Source organism: Felis catus, chromosome A1 (assembly GCF_018350175.1).
Source record: "Felis catus isolate Fca126 chromosome A1, F.catus_Fca126_mat1.0, whole genome shotgun sequence".
NCBI lineage: Eukaryota > Metazoa > Chordata > Mammalia > Carnivora > Felidae > Felis > Felis catus.
In genome coordinates, this window is record NC_058368.1 from 78,914,337 (window position 1) to 78,939,476 (window position 25,140).

The 25,140-nt window shown below is 42.9% G+C and overlaps 1 protein-coding gene across 3 annotated transcripts in view; it reads left to right on the forward strand.

The window, feature by feature from the left end:
• MYO16 (myosin XVI) overlaps positions 1-25,140 on the forward strand; it is a 615,221-nt gene that overhangs the window by 375,992 nt on the left and 214,089 nt on the right. For all 3 annotated transcript variants that reach the window (XM_023253136.2, XM_045055816.1, XM_045055813.1), the window contains exons 17-20: positions 16,706-16,817; positions 19,998-20,115; positions 20,920-20,991; positions 23,563-23,704. In XM_023253136.2, the coding sequence (XP_023108904.2) occupies positions 16,706-16,817; positions 19,998-20,115; positions 20,920-20,991; positions 23,563-23,704 (444 nt within the window). The remainder of the gene's footprint in view (positions 1-16,705; positions 16,818-19,997; positions 20,116-20,919; positions 20,992-23,562; positions 23,705-25,140) is intronic.

Genomic DNA, 25,140 nt, shown 5'->3' on the forward strand with positions numbered 1-25,140 from the left:
ATTAGTATTGTTTGCAATACAATAGCGTGTTATCATAATAGTATAATTTTGTCTTAGCACATCTGTCTCCCGTGCTGACTTGTGCGATGTCTCTGGACAAATACTGTGTCTTGTTCATCTTGGAACCCTCAGTAATCACAATTCTAGGCACATGTGGAAACTCAGTATTTCATTTATTTGACCTAAGCCTTACTGTGTTGGCAGTTGATGATAACAAAAGCATGGCAGGCTATCACCAACATATACTTTGTCCAGATCTGTCTTTAGAAGCCTCTCGGATTCTCTCAAGCAGTACAGACCTCATGTGATGTGGTCACTTCTCTTAGAACAAATTTCATGTTTTATAGTTTTGCTTACAATCTTCCCTATTAGTGGGTAATGAGAGAGTGGGAGCCCTGCTTCATTCAGGACTGAGGCCTGTGTGGAGAAGTATGGTTCATTTAAAATTAGACATTTTAAGGGGCGCCTGGGTGGCTCAGTCGGTTAAGCGTCGGACTTCGGCTCAGGTCATGATCTCACGGTCCGTGAGTTCGAGCCCTGCGTCGGGCTCTGTGCTGACAGCTCAGAGCCTGGAGCCCGTTTCAGATTCTGTGTCTCCCTCTCTCTCTGCCTCTCCCCTGTTCATGCTCTGTCTCTCTGTCTCAAAAATAAATAAACGTTAAAAAAAAATTTAAAATTAGACATTTTAAGATACAGTGGATGAATTGATCCATGAATGGAACTTGGCTTATCACTGAGGATAAGAATGATCCTCCAATGGGGTGCCTGGTGGCTCAGTCATTGGAGCGTCCAACTCTTGGTTTTGACTCAGGCCATGATCTCATGGTTCATGGGATCGAGCCCCATGTTGGGCTCTGTGCTAACAGTGTGGAGCCTGCTTGGGATTCTCTCTCTCTCTCTCTCTCTCTCTCTCTCTCTGTCTCTCTCTCCCCGCCCCCACCCCATCTCTTAAAATAAATAAACATTAAAAAAAATTTTTTAAAGAATGTTAATCCAATGAGATAAATGAATACTGTCCCCAAAGAAGAAAAATTTGAAAACATTTGTTGTTCAAACATAAGCACCATACGCTGGGAAAACCAAGCGATGGCTGTTAATGTGCTTCTTTCCAGTATCTACTTTACCTACAAGAATACTGTTTACCAGCATCACATCATAATACATAGTGGGTGCTGAAATGCAAAATAACTTACTAACATATTAAACCCTACAGCAGTTTCCCGATCTAGATGCTTATATAGATGTTGTACAGTTGTTTAAATAAATGTCCTTTCATCAACATTTTCAACGTCCTCCATTATCAGACATTTTTAAATGGATCTTCTTTTCTCTTTGGCTAAAATGTGTGATTGACTCCATTTAGGAGGTATTTTCAGTTTCGACAGGAAGAGATTTCCTATGTGAAAATGTAAATTAGAGGAGACTGAAAAGGACATTTGGAGTAGCTGGTGTTAGCGAATCAGCTGCAGAAGGCTCCGAGCCTGGGTAATGAAAACAAAGCAGGACCAAGGATGCGATGTAACCACTCCTCTTCGTCCCCCACCTGCTATGGATTTCTCCTCCCTCCCCTGCCACCACACGGAAGGCTCCTGCATGCATCAGTGCTCCTGGCAAAAGCACCATTCCCGGGGAGGAGACAGAGATCAAGGGTGCAAGGGGGCCAGCCCCCCACCTCATATTCTTAAATAAAACTTTCCTGAGACCATCATCTGTTTGAGCCAGGGAGGAAATGGAAACAAGGCATGAGCGGTCATTTCTTTATCATTATGGTCTATGGTTTTTAACTTTATCAGTTTACGTGTGTAATTCAGTTCTAAGCCTCAGATTCCCTAACAAATCAGACGTAAATACCTCCTGATTTTAGCCTTTCTAATTTTAGGAGCTTTTATTTTCATCAAAGTTGAGATTCAAGGTTAACTCTTTGAAGCGTGTGATACCTTAAATATAAATACTGCAGTTATTAGAGCAGCAGATGGGGCTGAAAGAAGCAAAGAGGGATTTCTATCAAGTTTAAAGAATCTACAACACACTCCCCCCTCCAAAATCCATTTAAATTTCTTTGGTGTTTTTTTTTTTTTTTTTTTTTACTGTGAAGATACTTCTGAGTTTCATTGTATTTATCTTTATAATTTTATTTTATAAACATTTCTAATGGGTAGAACTGGTTTAGAGACACTACGAAGTTATTTCCATACAGAATCACGTTGTGATAACAGTAGTAGGTATTAGTAAACGGGTGACCTGATTCTGCTAGGTTGGAATATCATTTCACTACCTCAGGGTCTGAAGGCAAATTAAGGCAGAACGCTAATTATTCCTCGGGACTGACAAACATTTTAAGCCCAGAATAGCTATGTCTATTGGTCTTGAAGGCTCCAGAACCCATCCTTGGAAAAACTAGTCTTTTATTGATTTAGCACCTTTCTAGCTAAGTGGTTACTTTTTAATATTCTTGTGTAACTTACCTGCTTTTCTCATATGAACATCTGAAAGTTAGAGATCACATCTGGAGTGAAAACACATCATTTGGGTATGAGTAAGTTTTTAGACTTTTTAGCCTTTCATTTAGTTTTTAAATGTCTAGATAATGACTTTTAGGCAACATGCTTGAGTCTTTTCTCCAAATATTCTCTCACATATTGTGATTTTTCTTTTTTTATTTTAGAGAGAGAGAGAGAGAGAGAGAGAGAGAGAGAGAGTGTGTGTGTGTGTGTGTGTGTGTGCAAGTATGGCAGAGGGCCAGAGGGGGAGAGAGAGAGCTCAGTGCAGAGCCCAGCCTGGGGCTCGATCCCATGACCCTGGGGATCAAGACCTGAGTGGAGATCAAGAATCAGATGCTTAACTGACTGAGCCACCCGGGCTCCCCTGTGTAGAAGGATTTTGACGTAAATGCACAATACAACAAGAGTTTTACTTCATGAAAAGTGTTTTCTTGTTATTAGTAAGTAGCTTGCCTTTGGCACTGAGGTGTGAACACTGTATTATTTCAAAGTTTGGAACAAAACCAAGAAGCAGCAGAGCTTACTTTGAGTGCTAACAACCTCCTTCTATCATTTGTCTTTTAGATTACCCCAGCTCTATTTTGAAATATTCTATATAGTAATATCATCTGTGGATGATATTTCTGTATAATTTTATTGAACATATGTAGCATGTTTATAAAGATAACAATAAGTCCACAGCCATTCCTTACTAGAAATTATTAAAACTAGGTGCAAGGGGCGCCTGGGTGGCTCAGGCAGTTGAACACCTGACTCTTGATTTCGGCTCAAGTCATGGTCTCACAGCTCGTGAGACCGAGCCCCACATCAAGCTCTGTGCTGACAGTGCAGAGCCTCCTTGGGATTCTCTCTCCCCCTTTCTCTCTGCCCCTCCCCCCACCAAAATAAATAAATAAACTTAAGAAAATAGGAGCAAAAAGGGGTACAGTAGATAGAAAGTGTCAAAGTAGAGCTCACATGTTCCATCCTTGTCTTCTTGATTTTATTAGGAACAGTTATGGGCAACGAGTGTTTTTGTCTGTGCTAACATAATCATTTTTATTCAGGTTTTAAATGAGAACTGATATTTAGCTGTGGTGCCTGGGTGGCTCAGTCGGTTAAGTGTCTGACTTCAGCTCAGGGCATGATCTCATGGTTCATGAGTTTGAGTGCCACATCAGGCTCTCTGATGTCTCTCTGAGCCCACTTCAGATCCTCTGCCCCTCTCTCTCTCTCTGCCCCCCCACTCTCTCTCTCTCAAAAATAAAATAAACATTAAAAATATATTATTTTTTAAGAAAATAACTGAGATTTAGCAAAAATGAGAAATAAAGTATTTAGTTGACTTCATGAATCTATCCTGAAACAACCAGTTCTTATATTCCATGTCTGACATCATCTTGTTAGATACTTGGTTTGGGGCTACATTGCTTTACTAGGGACAATCTACATTTTTTTTTTAAGTTTATTTATTTATTTTTGCGAGAGAGAAGAGGGAGAGAACCCGCAAGAGAAGAGCAGAAAGAGAAGGAGAGAGAGAATCCCAAGCAGGCTCTGTGCTGTCAGCTCAGAGCCAGATGCAGGGCTCGAACTCATGAGCTGAGAGATCATGACCTGAGCTGCAACCAGGAGTCAGACGCTCAACTGACTGAGTCACCCAGGCACCCCAGGGACAGCCTACATTTTAATAAGCTCTTGTGCTTGAAAAGGTTTTCCTTAATGTATTTTTAAAATCTTTTTAAAATAACGTAGTACATTTTTATTTTAATCGTCTTAACTTCTCCATAAAATTCCCCATTTGTTAAAATGGAGGGGCTGATGTTTCTTAGTCACATGACAAACATTTTTAACATAATTTGGGTGCTATCACGAAGCCAGGCCTTAAGGTTTTGTACGTGGGATGCACGTCTTTGCACAAGTGTGTGCACATGCAGTTTTCTTGCTGAAGGTTAAGGTTGCTGGTTGTGTAAGTATCTTATCAGGAAAGGCCATTAAACTATCTGGTGAACTATGTTTATTTCTTTTTAAAGCTCGTTTCTGGTTTCCTCACCCGCCTCCCATATTGTCATACTTCTCTCCTAGTACTTCCAATAGGACTTAGGCAAGTTTCTGCCTCTGATGATTTACTGAATGTTTCTTATACTAACCCTTCTTCACTAAAACCTTTTCTAAATTAATTCTTCACTGTAGCATTTATGGGTTTTTGTTTGCTTTGACAAAAGAATGATTGATTTTTATGACATTGGATTTTCATTTACTTTTGCCAGTCTTTGGCCCAGGGAGAAGGGTAGAGCTTATGTTCACTGTTTATATATCAGCCAGCTGCATATGGCACCTTCCAGGTATATTGAGAACCTACCAGGTATAAATGGAACTGACCAGGTATATATGGAAGCTTTGAGATACATTTTGAAGCTTTCAAGTGTTTATAAAACCTACTATTTAATCAGTAATGACTTAGGTTTTATGAAAATCCATGGGAAACTTTAAGGCATGACCTCTAAAAAGAATAACATTGGTGACATTTAATTTCTATATATTAAATAAGAACTAGTAAATATTTAAATACATGAATAAATAAAGTGGAGAAAGGAGAGTGTGTTAGGATTCTCTAGAGAAAACCAAGAGGAGAAATATAGATGCAGGTATGTGTATATACATATATACACACACACATGCATATGCACACACATACATATGTGCATACATGTACACATACATATACATACATGCATGTGCACACATACACACATGTGCATGTGCACACACATATACATACATGCATATGCATATACACATATGCATATACATGTATGTATACACATATACATACATATGCATACACATGCATATACATATACACACATATATACATATACATATACATATTCATAGTATACATATACATATGCATGTACATGTGCATTTACAGAATTGACTCACATGATGGAGGCTGAGAAGTCCCGAGATCTACATCCACAAGCTGGAGACCCAGGAGAGCTGCTTCTGGTCTGGTGCCAGGTCTGGCTGGTCAGGAAGAGAATCCTAGTGAGAGAGTGAGAAAGAGCAAGGGTCAGTATGAAGTCACATGGTGGCAGCCACAGCAGGGAGGGCAATGACATGTGCAGACTACAACCAAATAATAATAGTTTGATGGGGAAGAGCCGTGTTGTGGGGAGTCTTGCGAAACACATAAGAGAATTTATTGTTTGGGTGAAATGTTTATGAGTAGGACAGTGATTAGATGGCTGTACACATTGGGAAGATGAATCAGATAGAGGCTTGGACACACACTCATTCTCTTTGATCCAGAATGAAAACTACTTGTCAAGGCCCGTCTTGCTTTGTTATGGGGATACACGTCCAGGCAATTTTGATAGGAGTCTGATAAAGCACTCTTGTGGAGGAAACACACAGTTTTGGGGAGTTCGTACAGAGGACATCCAAACCTACAAGACTTCCCAGAGAAAGTGGGCTGCCAAGAGCAATGGAATTCATCCAGAATGTTCCATGGGGAGTATGTGTGGGTTATGTTCCCAGTGGAGAAAGCAGGATGAGTGAGGGCCCAGAGGTGGACTAGACTTAGGTCTGTCTGAGAGACCAAAGGAAGTTCCATGTAGCAAGAGCTCAGAGGGCATGAAGAGGCTTGGAGAACAGATGGCATCCGATGGGGTGGGCCTTTGGGAACCACGCTAGGGAATTCGTGTTTTAAGAGCAATGGAAAGGGGCGCCACGGGGCTCAGTCGGTAAAGCGTCCGACTTTGGCTCAGGTCATGACCTCACAGTTCATGGGTTCAAGCGCCATGTTGGGCTCTGTGCTGACAGCTCAGGGCCTGGAGCCTGCTTCGAATTCTGTGTCTCCCTCTCTCTGCCCCTCCTCTGCTCATTCTCTCTCTCTCTCTCTCTCTCTCTCTCTCTCTCTCTTTCAAAAATAAATGAACATTAAAAAAAATAAGACCAATGGGAAGGATTTAAGGTTTGGACTTGGGAAGTGCATTCACTACATTTACATTCTGAAAAGAGAACTTTGCCTTTAGAGCAGAAACTAGGTTGGGGGTGAGCAGACATGGGTCCAGGAGACCAGCTTCTATAGTGTTTGGGGAGATTTGAACAGAGGGAGACAGAGAATACTATAGTCCCTGGGTGTCCATTGAGAGACTGATGGCTGTGGGGAACAGGGAACATGGAGGTCCTCCTGTTGGATTCACGGTGCATGCGGAATCAACCTGGCTGAGGGAAGTTCTACACAGTATAGGAGGAGAAAGAAGTTTGAATGTTGCAAATATTCTTATCCGTCAGCCTGGGAGACTGAATTAGGGTGGGTAATAGAAATACAGTAGGGGTGCCTGGGTGGCTCAGTTGCTTAAGTGTCCAACTTTGGCTCAGGTCATGATCTGACAGTCCATGGGTTTGAGTCCCGTGTCAGGCTCAGTGCTGACAGCTCGGGGCCTGGAGCTTGCTTTGGATTCTGTGTCTCCTTCTCTCTTTGACCCTCCCCCAATCGTGCTCTGTCTCTCTCTCTCTCTCAAAAATAAATATTAAAATTAAATATATATATATATATATATATATATATATATGAAGTACAATAAAACCTTGGTTTGTGAGCGTAATTCATTTCAGAAACACACTTGTAATCCAAAGCACTTGCATATCAAAGCGAATTCCCCCGTAAGGAATAATAGAAACTCAGATGATTCGTTCAACCCAAAAATATTCATATGAAAATGATTACAATACTGTTATCTAATATGAAATAATAAAGAAAGTACAAAATATAAAGAAAAATAAACAAATTAAGCTGCACTTCCCTTTGAAAACCCTTACGGCTGGTGCGAGGGAGACAAGAGAGAGGAGGGTTATTGTGTAGGGAGGCTTTCAGGATCACTAATGGAATCACTGCTATGTATTGACTCCATGGAATCTTTCTTTTTTGTGCAAGTTTAACAAGGCACCTATCCAATGACCTAGAATGGAGCAAAGCATTCTTAGCTGACTCTTGTCTGGAAAAGCAAAGGACTGTCCCTGGGTGCTCTGAAGTGACAAAAAAGTACACCAGTGCCAGTTGGGGGCACCTTCCAACGTCCTGAAAAATCACGGATTTCTGCCAAACACTGTGGCCTGAGACCGAGCATCCAAGCATGCGAGACGATCACCCACAATCCTGCAGAGAGAGGGAGAGAGAGAGAGAGAGAGAGAGAGGAGAACCATAGGCTCAGTTGTGATCGTGTGACTTTCAGCATCACGTACGACTCGTATTGCAAGACATCGCTCATGTATCAAGTCACAATGTATTAGAGACGTTTGCTCATCTTGTGGAAGCCTCACAGAACAAGTTGCTGGCGATCCTGGGTTTTCCTGTAATTCATTTGAGAGGAAGGCAGAACTCCCTGTTGGATCTACGAAGTCTGAAGCGGTTGCTTGATGTGTTTGTGAGCCATGGTCAGCAGGATGCTTTCACGGAGTTAGCACCGAGGGAACACTTGAGGCAAGTTCGTGGGTAGGTCCCCGTGGAGACCCCGAACAAGCGTGTTGCTCAACGATAACGTGTCTGCGTCGCACGTTCTGTCACACTGACGTGTGAGAGGAGTGTCACTGCAGGTGCTACCTGGTCAGTGTTTCAAACCCAGGGTTATGGTGCACTGGGTCCTGCACAACAGCGTCATGGCCATGACCTTGCACAGTGCTTTTTCATGACCATTTTCCCTGAGGAGGATCTCAGCGCCCGTTCAGCCTTGCCCGAAGCATATTTGTGTATTTATATAGATCTCTGCACTGCCCTCCTGTGCGGCTGGGGCCATCCTGGGCAGGCCGGGGTGGGGGGAGACGACATGAACCGCAGAGAGCCCCTCCTCCACCCCCCACAGATGCAGCCCCCTGGCCATTCGTGAAGGCCAGACCAAGCCCATGTTCTGAGCAGCAACTTCTGTCTCTCCCCATCTCACATTTTTTAATTTTTTAAAAATATTTATTTATTTTTGACACAGAGAGAGAGAGAGACAGAATATGAGCAGGGGAGGGGCAGAGAGAGAGGGAGACACAGAATCCGAAGCAGGCTCCAGGCTCTGAGCTGTCAGCACAGAACCCGATGCAGGACTCGATCTCACGAACCGTGATATCATGACTGGAGCCCATGTCAGACGCTCAACCGACTGAGCCACCCAGGCGCCCCCCTCATCTCACCATTTTAATATTGATGGTTCTCTGTGAGGGCTTCAGGGCAAAGGAAAGACGCCCCCTCCTCTGGCAGAAGGGCCCGTGCTGGTCACAAGGCTGGGGGACTGGCTGCACACTGGGGCTCGGGCCCCCCAGACACTGACCCTGAGTCTTTGTGCAAGAGGTGGGGCCGTTCTGTTCTAGGGTCTCCACCCCCAGCTCTTCGAATTAGATGGTTTCAAGAAACAAGTGAGATGACCCATAAGCATTCACTATTTGAAAGATGGTAAGAGTTGAGAATTTGTTTCACCAGATGTTTTGAAGAAATACTCTGACTGATTAGAAAAATATGGACAAACTATTCTGGGAATGTCACAAGACCCAGAGTCTTTCTGAATACATAATTTATTAAATGGATTCTGTTTTTTTCCTGAAGACCACTGGCCAGGGTTTCCTCTTTCCAAACAAAATAGTTTGAGGCTAATATATTAATATTTTCATTGCTGGAGATTTATGTGTCCGAACCTGTGGTTAATAAAAACTTTATTCATATCCCGTTGAAGGGGGGGCGGGATTTAAAATTCATTAATACTTTCCAGATAGCTTAGAAACAATAAAGAAAAGAATTTCCTTTTTAGGAGCAAGGTGGGGGTGTGTGAGCAAGAAGGTGTTATTTACCACCTTCACTAGAAAACTAGTAAACGGGGTGCCTGGGGGTTCAGTCAGTTGAGCGTTGACTTTGGCTCAGGTCATGATCTCACGGTCCGTGAGTTCAAGCCCCGCGTCAGGCTCTGTGCTGACAGCTCGGAGCCTGGAGCCTGCTTCGGATTCTGTGTCTCCCTCTCTCTCTCTGCCCCTCCCCTGTTCAGTCTCCACTCTCTCCCTCCCTCCCTCCCTCTCTCTCTGTCAATAAATAAACATTTAAAAAATTTTAAAAACCTCGTAAGCAGTGTTGTCTGTGCTGATGCCAAGTATTTGCTTTTGCCTTACCTGGTTTCTGTTTACTTATTAAACATCCCCAAGTAAAAAGCAGCTCTGCCCACAATAGAGAAGACATTGTTCTTTTGTATTTAAGGGGCAGATAAAACCCTGAGCAAAACATCATGTTTGTAGTCTGTGAGCTTCTGACTTGGTGAATGGGCTGTACACGTGGCTTTAAGTAGCGATATCTTTGCACGTGGCTTTAAGTAGTAATATCTTTTATTTGTATTCGAGCCTTCCCTCCCAGTGTATCCTGGGGACACATGCAGCCACAGAGTTATTTTGTGTCAAGGAATGGTGGAGCCTGGCGAACACTGGCAGGACAGCTGTGTTTTGTTTGTTAGTTAGTTTGTTAAATTTATGTTGAAATATGGTTGACATATAACGTTGTGTAAGTTTAAGGTGTACCAAGTGTTGGTTTGATATGTGTGTGTGTGTGTGTGTGTGTATGTGTATATGTATATGTATATGTATATATATGTACTGTATGTGTATACATATATATTAAATATATATGGTACTACATATTACTGTATAATGTATGTATATATTACGTACATACAAATATATGTATGTATACATGTACATATGTGTACATGTCCATATATCTGTATGTAACATATACGTTATATATATTATATAGTAATACCTGTGTTCTGTCATCTACGTATTTCTTTTCTGTGGTGAAAACAATTAACATCTAGTCTCTTAGCAACTGGGAAGTTTTGAAGTTCCGTGATCACTATGCCCTGCATGGCATCTCCAGAATGCTTTCATTTACGAGTCGCACATTTGCTATTTTAATGTGCCTGGCACCAGCGGGAGACAGGAGGTACTGGGTCCCAGAGCGGGGACACAGGCCCTTGAAATTCCATGGTGGGTTGTTTGCAAACAGTCACTGTTTGTATTTGATATTCAGATCACGTCACCACCACCTTGAATTCGCGGTCTCCGTGTCAGAGCGATGCCGCTGACACTCTTCTGTAAGTCTAAAGACGAAACTACCCTATGACTGAGCTCTTGGACTCGTTGGCATTTAGCCCAGAAAAACAAAGACTTACATTTACCCCAAAACCTGCATGGGAGTGTTCATAGCAGCTTTATTCATAATAGTTCCAAACTAGAAACAACCTGGATTTTCCTCAAATGACCAACTGGTCTGGCACACTGTGGTACATTCATACTGTGGAATACTACTCAGCAATAAAATGAAGCAAATTATTGATATACACAACAAACCAAATGAATCCCTACAGAATTATGCTCCTTTTTTTTTAATTCATGGTTTTATAGAGATATTTTTTCCTGGTTATGCATAACAGCCATTGATTCTTGGAAAACTGGAGAATATGAAACACACAAAAAAAAAAGAAAAGAGAAAAAATATACCTCCAATCTGCCATCTATCCCTCTGTCTTTCCACTTTGTTTTCCTGAGGCTATTAAACTAATGGAGAGAGAAAAAATACCACATCTTCGTGATTTAAAGTTATCCAAGGGAAAGTAAAATTGTGTATCGGTCATGGAAGTTATGGAGCACGCAATGGCGTTGGGGTCTGGATGCTGAGCTTTGTGAAGACAAGAACTGGGGGTTGCTTGCTTCTCTGTCCTGACCTACTTTTATTATTTTTTATTTATTTTTTTAAATATATGAAATTTATTGTTGTTTCCATACAACACCCAGTGCTCATCCCAAAAGGTGCCCTCCTCAATACCCATCACCCACCCTCCGCTCCCTCCCACCCCCCATCAGCCCTCAGTTTGTTCTCAGTTTTTAAGAGTCTCTTATGCTTTGGTTCTCTCCCTCTCTAACCTCTTTTTTTTTCCTTCCCCGCCCCCATGAGTTCCTGTTAAGTTTCTCAGGATCCACATAAGAGTGAAAACATATGGTACCTGACCTACTTTTAAAGTCCTGTTTAATAGAACATTATCAAGTAACACATTTCACACCAATTAGGACTTTTGTATGATTCATCAATGAGGAACCTAGAAAGTTAGTTTTCCTAGAATTTGCCTTGAGAAGGATTGGCCACGCTTAACTAGCTATTAAAATTCGGAGAGAAGGGGGGCTCCTGGGTGGTTCTGGTGGTTAAGCGCCCAGCTCTTGATTGTGTCTGGGGTCATGATCTCCTGGTGTGTGGAATCGAGCCTCGCTTTGGGCTCTGGGCTGATTAGCTCAGAGCCTGCTTGGGATTCTCTTTCTCCCTCTTTCTCTGTCGCTCCTCTCACTTGAGTGCTCTCGCTCTCTCTCACTCTCTCAAACATTTAAAAGAAATTTGGGGGGAAGAAATGAATAGGGACAGTGGCAGAGTCAAGGTCTGCGGAGAAGCAGTAGTTCACAAGTCTCCTTGTAGTTACCAATTCAGACGACACCTATGATCAAGGATCTAAAGTTATTGAAAAATATCACTTCATATAGTTGATAACAGTGTTATCAAAATTTCCACAAAATGGGACTACCGAATTTCCGCAGTGCTTTTGTCCTTTTGTTGTTAATGAAACCTAAGTGCATTTAGTAAAGACAGACTTTTCTGAGGAAGTGCATCTTCAGAAAAACTTGGTGCCTCAATCTGTTCCTTGGTGGGATATTTCTGCTATTTCCAGAAATCAGGCTGGATACAACTTGCCTGCCATATAACTTAATTCCATACTTTTGGACATAACTGACCTGCTAAATCGGCTTGTCCCTACCTGCTTCAGAGACAATGGAGTTATCTACTAAATAATCCACATTTAAACACATGGTAAAAATAAGGGTAATCTTTTCCTGTTTTCCTTCATCTCCCTTGTTTAATATGTCTTTTCACTTCTTTCCCCCACCATTGCACAGTGGAACTAGCATAGAGTGTTACTCAAGATGTGTAACCTCTCACTTGGCCTCATTTAATCATTTGCCTTTCTGCGGGACTGTTAGTAGAATTATCTGCAGCCCTATTGAGAGCTAAATGTGTTCTCATGATTACAGAGTTTTCGTATGTATTCATGACGTTTCATAAATTAAAGTCAAATATGGCTTAGGCATGTGCACATGTGTGTCAAACAGATGTGTGCGTGTGCACACACACATTGTGCCTGGAGTCTGAGCATAAAAAGTTGAATCAGACACTTTCATAGCATGCCGCATCAGGCTCTGTGTTGACAGTGTGAAGGAGCTGCCCCTCCCCACCTCCTCTCTCTTTGTCTCTCAAAATAAACAAAAACTTAAAAAAAATGTTATCATAAAGGGTCAAATAAGAGTTGATTCTAAACCTCCAGATTCTTGGTTGTAATGTATTCCTGGACGTATTTTTCAAGTATTTCTCTTTGCTTGTGTGTGGCTTCATTAACAAATCATGTCAAAGGGAAGGTGAGTACTTTTAATCTTCAAAAAATAAACCTTAATTTTTTTTTTCTGATAGTAACATTTCCATTTTATTTTATTTAATCTTTTAAAGTGTATTTATTTCGAGGGGCGCCTCAGTGGCTCAGTCGGTTGAGCGTCCAACTCTTGATTTAGGCTCAGGTCATGATCCCATGGTTTGTGGGTTTGAGCCCCGTATCAGGCTCTGTGCTGACAGAAGAGTCTGTCTCTCCCTCTCTCTCTGCCCCTCCCCTATTCACGCTTGAGCTCTCTTTCAAAATAAATAAACTTAAAAGAATAAAGTTTATTTATTTTGAGAGAGAGAGAGAGAGAGAGAGAGAGAGAGAGAGAGTGGGGGGGAGGGGCATAGTGCGAAGGGTAGAGAGAATGCCAAGCAAGCTCTGTGCTGTGAGTGCAGAGCCCTATGTGGGGCTCCATCCCATGAACCCTGAGATCATGACCTGAGCCGAAATCAAGAGTGGGACACTCAACCGACTGAGCCCTGAGCCACCCCATACTTTTCCATTTTAAGATACAGTTTTGTAAACAGCTAAGAACTATATTTCTGGTGAGATCATCCTGGACATGATTGAATAGTGGGAGAAATTTTGAGGTCACGTAGAAGACATTGAGTTCCAGTTTTCTTTTGGTCATTTTCATGCCATTAAGTTTTCAAGCCACAGAGGAACATACAACCGAACTTAAAGCGTCATTCCTCCATCAGGCCAACTGTCCTCTACAACCCGATTTTGATTGAGTTTCTCCTGGACCATTGCGTTCTTAACAGCCCAGTCTGCAACTACTAAGATTAATTTCACTTGGCTTCCTCCATCCAGAATTCAGCAGAAGTGAAAATGCTGGTTCTTCTCACTGCTTCACGGAGCAGGTCGTAGCCGCTGTAAATTCTCTACCATAAGGACACGAAAAGTGGGGGACGGGGTGGCTTAAAGAAATACTGAAATGCCCATAGGTAGGGCTTGTTAACTGACTATTTTTTAAGAATCTTAAAATGGTGGTATTTCACACATTTGACTCTATAATGTCAACAGGAGCCCATAGTTCTCTGAAGGAGGTTCATTGGTCTCTTTCGTGGAACAGTGGAGTAGTAGCCTCTGTGATGATCAACAAGTAAGTGGGAGAGAAAAGAGGGCGTCAGGAAGATGGATGGAAAACTGTGGTGGGAACAGCGGTCGCAATTTCCTATCTTTAATCAAGCCTTTATAGTCACTAAAGTTTTGCACATTTTGGGCAAAATGACTGACCATCCCACCCAATTCCTCACTAGTATTGATGACCTTGACCTTGACCTTTTGTGCTACTGCCCCAGCCCCACCCCAGCCATCCCAGGTCAGACAGCGGAGGAGATCCCTGGAGAAGGGGCGTGCACCACGTGAGCTGGGCTTCAGCTCCCTCCGGGCCCGGCACAGCGTCCACTCGGCTTCCGGGGCCTCCCAGCTTGGCAGTCATGTCTGTCTCCACAGCAAATACCTCAGATTCTTACAGCTTCCGCCAGCCAGCGGCGCCTAGTCATCTAGACCCAACCTCTTCCTTTCCTCGAAACACTGAAGCCTCAAAGCGCTGGTTTCTTTGCTGCTCTGAGACGCCAGCAGCCTTTGGACCCGTGTTTGTCACCTCAGCTGGCACATCGAGAGGCCGTGTCCCTTCTGTGGTGGAAGGCATGCCCTCCCACCGTGCTCCAGTCCCAAACCCTCTTCCCTTCTAGCAACTTTATTTTTAATGTTTTTATGTATTTATGTTGAGAGAGAGAGAGACAGAGGCAGAAATAGAGGGAGAGAGAGAACCCCAAGCCAACTCCATCAGAGTAGAGCCCAATCTGGGGCTCGATCTCATGACCGTGAGATCATGACCAGAGCCAAAACCCGGAGTCGGATGCTCAACTGACTGAGCCACCCAGGCGCCCCTCTTCCAGCAACTTTCTGCTCTTCAGACCCCCTACACCTCCCTTTCTGTCAGCCTTCCATCCAGGATCTTCTGTGGGCTTCCAACTCAGCATGGAAATCTTCTGAAGACTCTCCCAGTCCCCACCCCAGGAGGCTGGACTCCCTCACTTGCATGCTTCAGAGCTAGCACTGAGGGAAGAGAAGTCTTCACAGCCCCACCATCAACAGCAGTCTGTGTCTTTCCCCACACCACCACCCATTTCCTTGTGTCTACGGTCTCTTTTCTGTCACTATCAATCATTCTTGAAAATGTTACCCTTTTGTTTGGACGGCTCTGGCTTGTTTTAATTTTCCTACTCCCTTCCTGAACATTCAGTTCTTTCTTCATCCCGAAAATGTTAGCATCTTCTTTGGGGTGAGCTCATCCAGTCACAAGGGTTTGGTCATCTGCATGTTGATGACTTCCAGATCTTATTTTCTAGTCTCTTCTGAATGTCAGGTCCTTCCAGCCAATTATTTTTTGGAATTCTACTGGAATCCCAACAAGGTGTTCAAAGTCAACCTGACCAATATAAAATATAAGACTTTCTCAAAAACATATCCTTCTTGCTGAGAACACTCTGGTTCAATGAGCTCACGCTCTACCCTGTTTCCTGAGACATAATCTTGCAAAACCTCGTTAATGCCTCTCTCTTCTCTTTCCTCTGCCTCCAGTCTATCCCTTCATCCTGCCAGTCCTGCCTCCAGGGCACCTGTCTCCCCTCCTCTTCACCACTGCTGGTCTCCCTGGATCACCCAGCACCCTTGCCCTTTCCAGGTAATCTTTCCTGGGCTATCAGAACACTTTTTCAAACACTGATCTGATCATGCCATTTCTTCTCTTTAAGACGTTTAGGACTGCCCATCATTTCTAAGACCTAAGGGAAGCTCTTTTGCAAGAGAGACAAAACTCTGACAACTTCTCCAACCTCACCAATTTCTGCTTCTCTCATCCGTGGCTACCATTTTGCCAACATACCTGAGCTCCTGTATACACCACAGGCACAGTCAACGCTGGGTACCTTGGTACATGTTGCTAAGTATTCCAGGGGCACCCTTAAGTCCTGAATTTGCTTGAAAAATTCTTATTCAGGTATTGGCTCTTGGAAAGGAAGCCTCTTCCTGTCTTGTAGACTTTTATCCACTCTGGGTTCCGTCCTTTTTCTGAACACTTACAAACACCTCTTGTTCATCTCCATTATTCTACTTGCATACTGTATATTGTATATTATATTCTCTGTTTCCTGAGCACAGGGATACATTTGCTTTTGTTGTTGCTGAGTGTCCAGGGATGAGCCCTTTAACTTTATACGTGTCCTTTATACCTATATCCCCAGCAGCTGTGTATTTGGGAAATGATCCCTATGTGTTTGTTGCATGAGAGCAATAAATCAACAAATTACTCAGCCACTGCATGATTAAAGGATATTGGCCAGAAGAAATAATAAATTACTTGAAATTAAAAATCTTCAATAAAAGTATTAATTACAAAGCATGTGATAGGACCCACCAGATTTCTATATGAAATGCCTAAAACACCTGTGACCTTCTCCTTTCGGTAGGAAGGGTGCAGGTAAGGTGAGAACCAAGTGAAACAGTGTAAATAGGTTCTGGTACAGCAAGAACTTTTTTTTCCTTCCTGAAACATCATGTGCTATTATGTATCAAAGCCTTGTAAACACAGGGCACGCAACGTCCAGGTGACTTCTATTATTCTGGAGACCAAATATGGCGGAAGTGACTTTTAACCACTGGAGTTTGACCACAAGCCAAGCTATAAGGCTGTGTGCTTTTTTTTTATCCTAACAGGTATTTGAACCAGTCCCTACCAGAAGACGTATCAACAGCAGAACATTCTGTGAACAGGGAGAAATTTGCTCTTTTGAAACAAGCCCTGAATGTAGTTGGCTTCAGTAACATGGTGAGTCGTATCATAAAATATTTCACTGAGAAAACCAACCTTGTCCTAATTTACACAAGTCTTTCATTCAAAAACATTTACTGAGTCCCTATTATATTCCGGATATTGTTGCAAATACTCATGATTCAGCAGAGGACAGAACTCAGTCTGTGCCTCCTAGAATGTACATTCTCAGGGGCGGGGGGGAGGTAGACATGAACGCGGGGTCCAGGGTCATAGGTACTGTTTAGACAAATAGAGGAGGAGCGTCTGTTTTCAAGAAGGTGGTCAAGGAGACCTTTGGCCAGATGAACCCTGAGAGCAAAACAGATCAAAGAACTTTGCATTGACCAGTTCTAAAGAAAACAAAGGCAAGGAACTGTTTGCTACTAAGAATCACTTTGAAAAGTAACCTAATCTCTCATTAAAGTTTTCTGTGCAACATAAAGCTTGTTCTTATTCTTAAAGAGTTACACCTGCAGGTATTATGAGGCTGAAAAATACAATTTAAAAGGTTCAAACCACCACTCTACAGTAGAAATTTCTGTAGTCATGGAAATGTTCTCGATCTGTGCTTCACAATATATGGCAGGTGCATGTGTGGCTAGTGGGCATTTGAAATGTGACTAGTGTGAATGAGGAAACGGATTTTTAATTTTTCTTGGTTTTAATTCATTTAAATTTAAGTAGCCTGTGTGGTCAGTGGTTACCGAATTGGACAGCACAGGTCTCCTGGACAAGAGATGTGAAACGAGCTAAGCCTGGAGTGCCCTCAAAATTCCCTCAAATTTGTCTTTCCCTTACACAGTAGCTGTTCCCTCCTCGTTCAGTTTGGTGTAATTTTGAATTATGGGGACTTCCTCACTAGCAAGGAATGTAAGATTGCATGGGTAACTTTGGAGTGGCCAAACCCAGATTTAGTCATAGATTTAAATATGTCCTTTTTCTTAGGGCAGTAAGTTGATGGCTTTGGGTCTTTGCTTCTTTTCTTTTTCACCCTAGTCCACATAGACACAGCCCACAGGGCACGGAGGTCTAGGAAGGGGTGGAGAGGGAGGGATAAGGAAATGGGGACTCTCCCTAAATGAAACAGCTCTGGCCACTTCACCCTTGCCCCTTTCCGAGATGGGAATTCTAGCAACATAAATCATATGGTATCTTTTTGTTGCTTTTTTTTGTTTGTTTTTTCCTAAATATACGATGTGTATATTTCTTTTAGCAAGTCCTAACCTATTTGCAGGTTTCTGTCCTTGGACTTGCTACGGTTGTACTTTTAGGTTATTTTTTCCCCTTCTTCTGTGCCTAAAATGTCTGCTTCCTTATAGGAAACTGGCATAGACAGGTGGGTAAGGAACCATTCTACCAAAGTGCCCGTTGCCTGGAAACAGGGCTTTAAAAATCCATGATTGATTCTCAAAGGCAGGGCAACCAAAATGTGCTTTCCACCTGAGGTAGCTAAGAGAGAATTTAACAGCCTCTTTGGTAAAAGAAATGTGTGCCTTTTAACAAAGACATGAAAGTAATTGTTTCACTGTGATCCTTTAGGATGTCTGGTATGGGGACATTTTAGTGCACTTATGAGGATAGATCATGTTCAGTAAGGCTAGAAGAAAGGTATTTCTGGTCCTTGAATCCAGACTTGTCCTTTAAGGTGCCTCCACCTGCGACCTCTGTCATCACCGTCATCGCCGGCCAGTGGGACAGAGGGGGATTGGTGTTGGGTCCAGGCAGACACAGGGCAGCGTCCCTGGCCTCTGCTCACAGGGCAGAAGATTCCGCACACGGTAATCCGTAGTGTGGCCGACTGTCGCACTATGTCTCCACTGCTGAGCTGTGAGATCCTTGAGGTCAGGACAAAGCCTTCCTGTCCCCATCTGCAGAGCCCCTACCTCACAGGGCGCTGGAAAAGCTACTGAGAAGTTACTGGATTTATTAGAAAAGGGAGGAAGCAGTTGTCAGGTCGCGTAAGAAGTAAAATGTTGTTGTAACGAGCATAACTGAATAAAACTCGAAACCGTCATCTGTAATTTGTGGGTTACCAAGCCCATTTTTAAGTATTGCCACAATCCTATGGTATCATACCCGAAAAATTACTTAGAGACCGTCCTTGTCCGTGTTCTCACTTTCAAGATGATAGAATTATACTTTGTGGTGAAAGCCAGAAGTTCTGGAGGAAATTCATGGAAGTCCCCAGGGCTGTATGTTCACCTGTATATTTATAAAGTGAATAAGACCTATTCTTAGTAACTTTTCACAGGAAGCGGCTCTTTATTTTGAAATTACAGACTAGAAAAATGAGGATTTGAAGACTATGTCACTTGCCCAATGTGGAACCTAACCAGCTTTACTATTGATGTCGTTATACTAAATATTTGTTCTTCTAGAGAAGTGTATTTGTTAGCCTACAGCTTTCCCTTGATTTTTCATTCTTGCCACGAAATGGCGGTCCACGAGCCAGATTTAAGGTCTGATTTCTTTCTTTATGCAGAGTTCCACATTCTCAGATACCGTCTTTCAACAAATGTTCTCTTACTTCCTTCTACCTTCTGCTCAAAGGTGGCTTTGGCCAAACATCCATTTCTTTCTGTTTTCTTCAAAATACCTTAAAAACACAATTAGCATTTTTTTTTTATCAGGGCATAGATATTTGTATTGTGCCTTCCTGAATTTTCCAGCAGGAGTGAAAAGTTCTGTCATCATAGCCTCGGTTTATCTCAGAGGGGAGGTAACTGAGAGATATGCACCATATAGCAGGCATCCTGGAAGGAAGCCGCCTCCGCGTCCAGCTCTGGGAGGATGTGGGCGATCTGACCGCCCCGGTGAGGTCCAGCCAGCCAGACTCAGGACACGGTGATCCAGTTTTCATTATGAGATTTGTCAAGAAGCTGTTGATTTATATCAGAACGTCACTTCCTCCTCCCCCCCCCGCCCCCGCCTTTTTTTTTTTTTTTTTTTTTTTTTTTGTTTAAGGAACAGAGACATTGATGTAGACAAAATGTGCACTGAATTGTGAGGTTTTGGTTTTGAGCAGAAGGTTGGTAGTTCTCTCGCCAGACCCCCGGGATCTGAAAAATCCCAGCTCCACTAACAGAGTTCACAGCATTGATTTTTTTTTTTTAACCTATTAGGTTTTTCAAGGATTTGTCTTATCTTTTCTTGTAAGCAATTCTCTCCGCTTTCTGTTTTTTCTAAAACGCGTAGGAGGTAGAGAATCTGTTTGTGATCCTAGCAGCAATATTGCACATTGGAGACATTCGATTCACTGCTCTGACCGAGGCCAACTCCGCATTTGTCTCTGACCTCCAGCTTCTGGAACAAGGTCAGTGGAGCACATCTCTCTCTAACCTCGTGGGTGTGCAGTTTTGCAGACCGGCCAGTAGATGGAGACACAGTACAGAAAAGCAGGGGGAAGAAGGCTTTCTTCGGGAGTAGAATAGAGCAGGAAAAAAAAAATAATAATAAAAAAAAATCATAAAAGAGCTGTATCCACTTTGTTCTTTCTTTTCAATGGTTTTGGGAATGAAGAGCAGTGGGCACATTATGTTCTCAGGCTTCCCACCATGTTTACAGAGCTGATTTTTAGGTGCATCCTGGGGTTTATTTATGTCGTTCTGAATATTTTCCACCCCCACCCTGCCGCCCAGTGTATTTTGGGGGCATGTTATTAACCACACATTTTAAACAATATAATTACTTCCCTTCAGAGGTCTTGCCAAAAACCTCTCTCTCCCCTTTGAAGTAGCCTTGTTAGTCACTCCCAGATTTTTTCAAAATACCTTAAAACCACAGATTGTCAGTGAACATCATATCTTCACCTTATATCAAAGTAATGTAACCAGGGACTGGGAGAACAATTCAGGGCCATCTGTGAGGGCGAGGAGGGAAAAAAAAAAAAAACCTGTCGTGATTTAATACAGGAGCCCAACCAACTCAGTAATGTTTTGATAACTCCAAGCGATTGTTCTCATTTACTTTGATAATTAAAGTGGCCGTTCAGTTTTCTTTAATACCCACAGTTCCTCATATGTAAAACTTATCAACGATGGCCCGAAAGTACGGTGTTCTTGCCATCAAAAATATACACGTTCTAACTTGATTCTTTTCAACGCTGCTTTCATTTCAGTGGCTGGTTTGTTGCAAGTGTCACCTGATGAATTGGTATCTGCTTTAACAACGGATATCCAGTATTTTAAAGGTAAGCTGTACCCTCCTCTGATCGTTCATTCCGTCCAGTTTGTGGCCATCTTGGAGGCACGGAAAGCCACTGCCGCCTTGCCTTTCCCCACCTCCGGTGACTGCCCCCACGGACTGAATGCCAAACGCGGGAAGCCTTATGAACTCATCCGTTCACGCAGTTATGACTCTGCCTTGTAAGCTCGTGAAGCCCTTGAGAGACCATTCTGTTGAAACAGTCACCTTTTCTCGCCGGTCAGTCATTTTAGACAAATCCAGTCTTCAGCCCAAGAGGATCTATTCAGTTGAGTCGTCCGAACCATTTGTGTATGTCATGCCACGATACCCTCTACGTTTTAAGTCCTAATCATCGCTCCCGTTTATGGGACACTTACAAACTGATGGGAAATGTGCCACGGGCCGTAAATGCCAGACTTTTAAAATCCTCACAAATGGCTGCCAAGGGGGCCTCGCCATTTCCTTCTTTAACAGATGAGAAAACTGAGATCCAAAGAGGATGAATAGCTTTGCACCTCAAATCACTAGTAAACGGCCTGTTGGGGATTAGCACCCAGTGCTGTCGCGCCTACGTGTCGCGTGTGGACACGGGGAATCTCCGTGCCGTACGCGTGTCTATGCAGTGGGCAAACACAGTGGTCTTCCTATATGCCCTTTGGTTATTCCCCATACATCAGCACCTTCCCCCCCTTCCTCATATTAAAAGTTTAAGGACTCACCCTCCAGCTGGTCTTTTTTTTCCTCTAATCACCAGTGTCTTTACCTGCTTCTCCTCTTGGACCTACCTTGGAGGTATTTAGGTAGGTGGCTTATCAGTTGTGCCTTGTCTTCAGAGAGCTCCCCCCGTGTTCCGGAACTGTATGGATCTGCCCATTGTCCACTCAGTTACCTCTTCCTTCTCCTCCTCCACCGACTAGACCAGACACAAGCCGGCTCTACTCCACAAATCCCTCCCATTCTCGTTGGCTTCTCTTTATTTCTATCACCGCTGCCTCAGTATATCATTCCTTCCCTTGATCACCGAATGGCATTGTCTCTCATCTTTTGTCCGGCCTCGTCTCATTTGGCTTCCTTCCACACTGCTTCAGGAATAGTCTTTCTGAATCGTGTTCTGCAAGTAGGATTTTCATCCATAGACATCAGCCCTTCAAAGATGCTCCCAGGCCTTCCAGAGCGAACCTCATCTCTTTGGGTTGGCCCAGGAGGCCCTTTATGATTCGGGCCCACCAAACTTAGGCTGTATTCTGAGCCATTTTGTACCAGCCCTTGCATCCAATTACATTAAGTTTCTTGAACTTCTCCAAATTCATCATTTCTCGTGACTTTTTAAAGAAAACTTGAACTCACCATTAGTATCTAGAATTTACTACGGGCAGGTTTTTCTGCTTACACTGTCCTCCTGTCCTTACTCACCTTCCAGCACCCTCCATCATGTTGACTCCAGGGACCTTAATTCTATGATATCAGCAAGGGCACACCTGCTCTCGTAGCCACTTAGTTTGTTGATCTTGGTGGCCTTGAACCTGTAGGTCCTTGAGTCTTCCTTACCTGCTGTTCTGTTTCTTTTTTTTTCTTTTGTAAATTTTTTGAAAGTATATTTATTTTTGAGGGAAAGAGAGAGCGTGAGTAGGGCAGGGGCAGAGAGAAGGGGAGAGAGAGAGAAGCACAAGCAGGCTCTGCACCGAACGCTGAGCCTGATGCGGGGCTTGAACTCACCAACTGTGAGATCATGACCTGAGCCGAAGTCGGACGCTTAACCAACTGAGCCACCCAGGTGCCCCCCCCCCCTTTATTTTCTTTTATCTCAGCCTATCTCAGAAGCAGCTCTCCTCCTGAGTCTGCATCTCCACCGATCAAACGCTCGGCTGTCATTTCACACAGCCCTCGTCCTATTACTTAACTCCCTAATCAGCCTAGTGGCACAAGTTAGCCAGGCTGGCCACGGCCACACTGTCTGAATGCTGGACCCCCTGCTCCTCTCTGCGCTCCAGCACAGAAGCTATCATAGGCTCAGCCCCACATCTTCCTCACTGATTCCTTTTTTTCTTGGTTTCTTCTCTAGTCTACTCTCTTCTAAAAGCCTTATCACTCAAGATTTGGATACCCATGTCTTAGAGAATGACATAAACATTTCTGCCCGAAGGCCCAAACTTGTTCCCAAACTCCACACTCACATTTTGGTTAGCTGGACCATGTCTTTGAAAATATTTAAAATAGGACTGATTTCCCCGATGGCCAGGTTTCCAGATGCCTTGGGGAGGATTCATAGTCAAACCAGTGAGCTGTTATCAGAATGCTTGTTAAGAGGGGCCCTGCCAACCCTTGGTTCCCTAACAGAAAGGAAATTACACAGCCTGCATGGGGGTCGGAAGCTGTGCTCAGTGTTTGTAGCACGTAAGATTGCAACGTACATGGCACTCGTTTGGGGAAACGTTTTGAGAGACCTCATTTATAAGAGGTATCACGTGTTTTGAACATCTTTTGGTGTGTGAGGCTATGTGACGTGCACGGTGCTGTTTGCTTCTAAATGAGGGGAACCTCGTTCTTCTCTCTCCTCTCCCTTCTGCTGTCCTAGGAGACACCATCATTCGACGACACACAGTACAGATGGCTGAATTTTACCGAGATCTCTTGGCCAAATCCCTGTTCGGTCGTTTGTTTAGCTTTTTGGTGAATACCATGAACTGTTGCCTCCAGAGCCAAGAGGAGCACAGCAGGTAGGATGGACGGACACATGTCTGCACTCTTAGTCCTGAGCCGACTTAAAAGGCTCCCCTCTTACAGATGCTTTGTAACCCAGCATGGCACCCAAGTTACACTATCATTAAAACATTTCGTTTGAACAAGTGACTTTACCTAAAGGGTTTTATTGACTCTTTCTTAGAGCTTTAAACCCTCTCCCCGGACTGGCACCCGTTGATGAATTAATCAAATCCTATCTCATGCATGGAGATACAAATGCATTCTCTCTGGACTGAAGGTATATTATGGCCTTTTGAGCACGAGAAATGTAAAAAAAAAAAAAAAGATAAATCTGGCAAGAATACTGTTAAGGAATATATAAAGCACTTACATTTGTTGAGGAGTTCCTGTCTGTCTTAGGACCAGTTAGATGATGTGTTTCAGGTTAGTGATGCTTCCTGTTTTCTTCACTTTGTGGATTATTTGACGAAAGGTCTCTCTGGTTATCATTTTGACTCATAGCCTTACTCGCCCGTAAGCGGTAGCTTTTCAGAACTATTTATGGTCTAAAAATTATAGTCATCCATGGCATACTTGGTTAATATTCTTGTCACTAACAATGACTTTGAGCAGCATTGAAAGCAGAATTCACACGTGTGCTCATCTTTGAATGAAACCCCTTGGGAATGTCTTTGTTGCCCATATAGAGTTCTCCACCAGTTTCCTAAAAATTGCTGCCTTTAGCGGTTTCTTGGAAAACACTAGAACCAACATGCATTAATGGATGCTTCTTAAAGAAACATGGACCTCTCAGAAGAGTCACGGACAAAGGGGTACCGAAGTCCTCGTTAAAATGTACACTTAGAAATCCCACCGCACGCTGATCCGCACGTGCACAGCACAGTGTGGGAGTGCAGGGTGGGGGTTGTTATCTGTATTTTAGCGGCTCTACCTTAGAGTTTGGTATGGTGAGGATTCTTGGTTTTTAATTATTTATTATCAGTTCATTTGTAATTTTCCTTTAAATATGGAGATTATTCACAGCATGATACTAATATGCTAAGTCTTGCAAATTAATCTTGTATAAAATTATTGGCAACGCTGCTGAAATTGACATTGAAAAAATTAATATTATCAATCCGGCCGCACAAAGAAACTTCTAGAAAATTTCCATTTGACATTTAAATCTAACAGAGCCTTAAATGTATATAATCGGAAAAACTTATACGTAGTCTTGATGTTTGACTACATACACACACACAGAAAAATATATACACACGAACCTTGGAAAGCATAATATTTCCCTTTCAGTGGGAATATTGCTGCTGTGTCAATATGTAAATTTGTGGTCTTAGTGCTATCTTTTAAAATTCTTTACTAAGCAAATGAAGACAGGGATTAGTGGGAAATTAGAAGTGATTTAATGTATTACAAGTTTAACTTAGAAGACATACTATTCTCAGATGAGTCA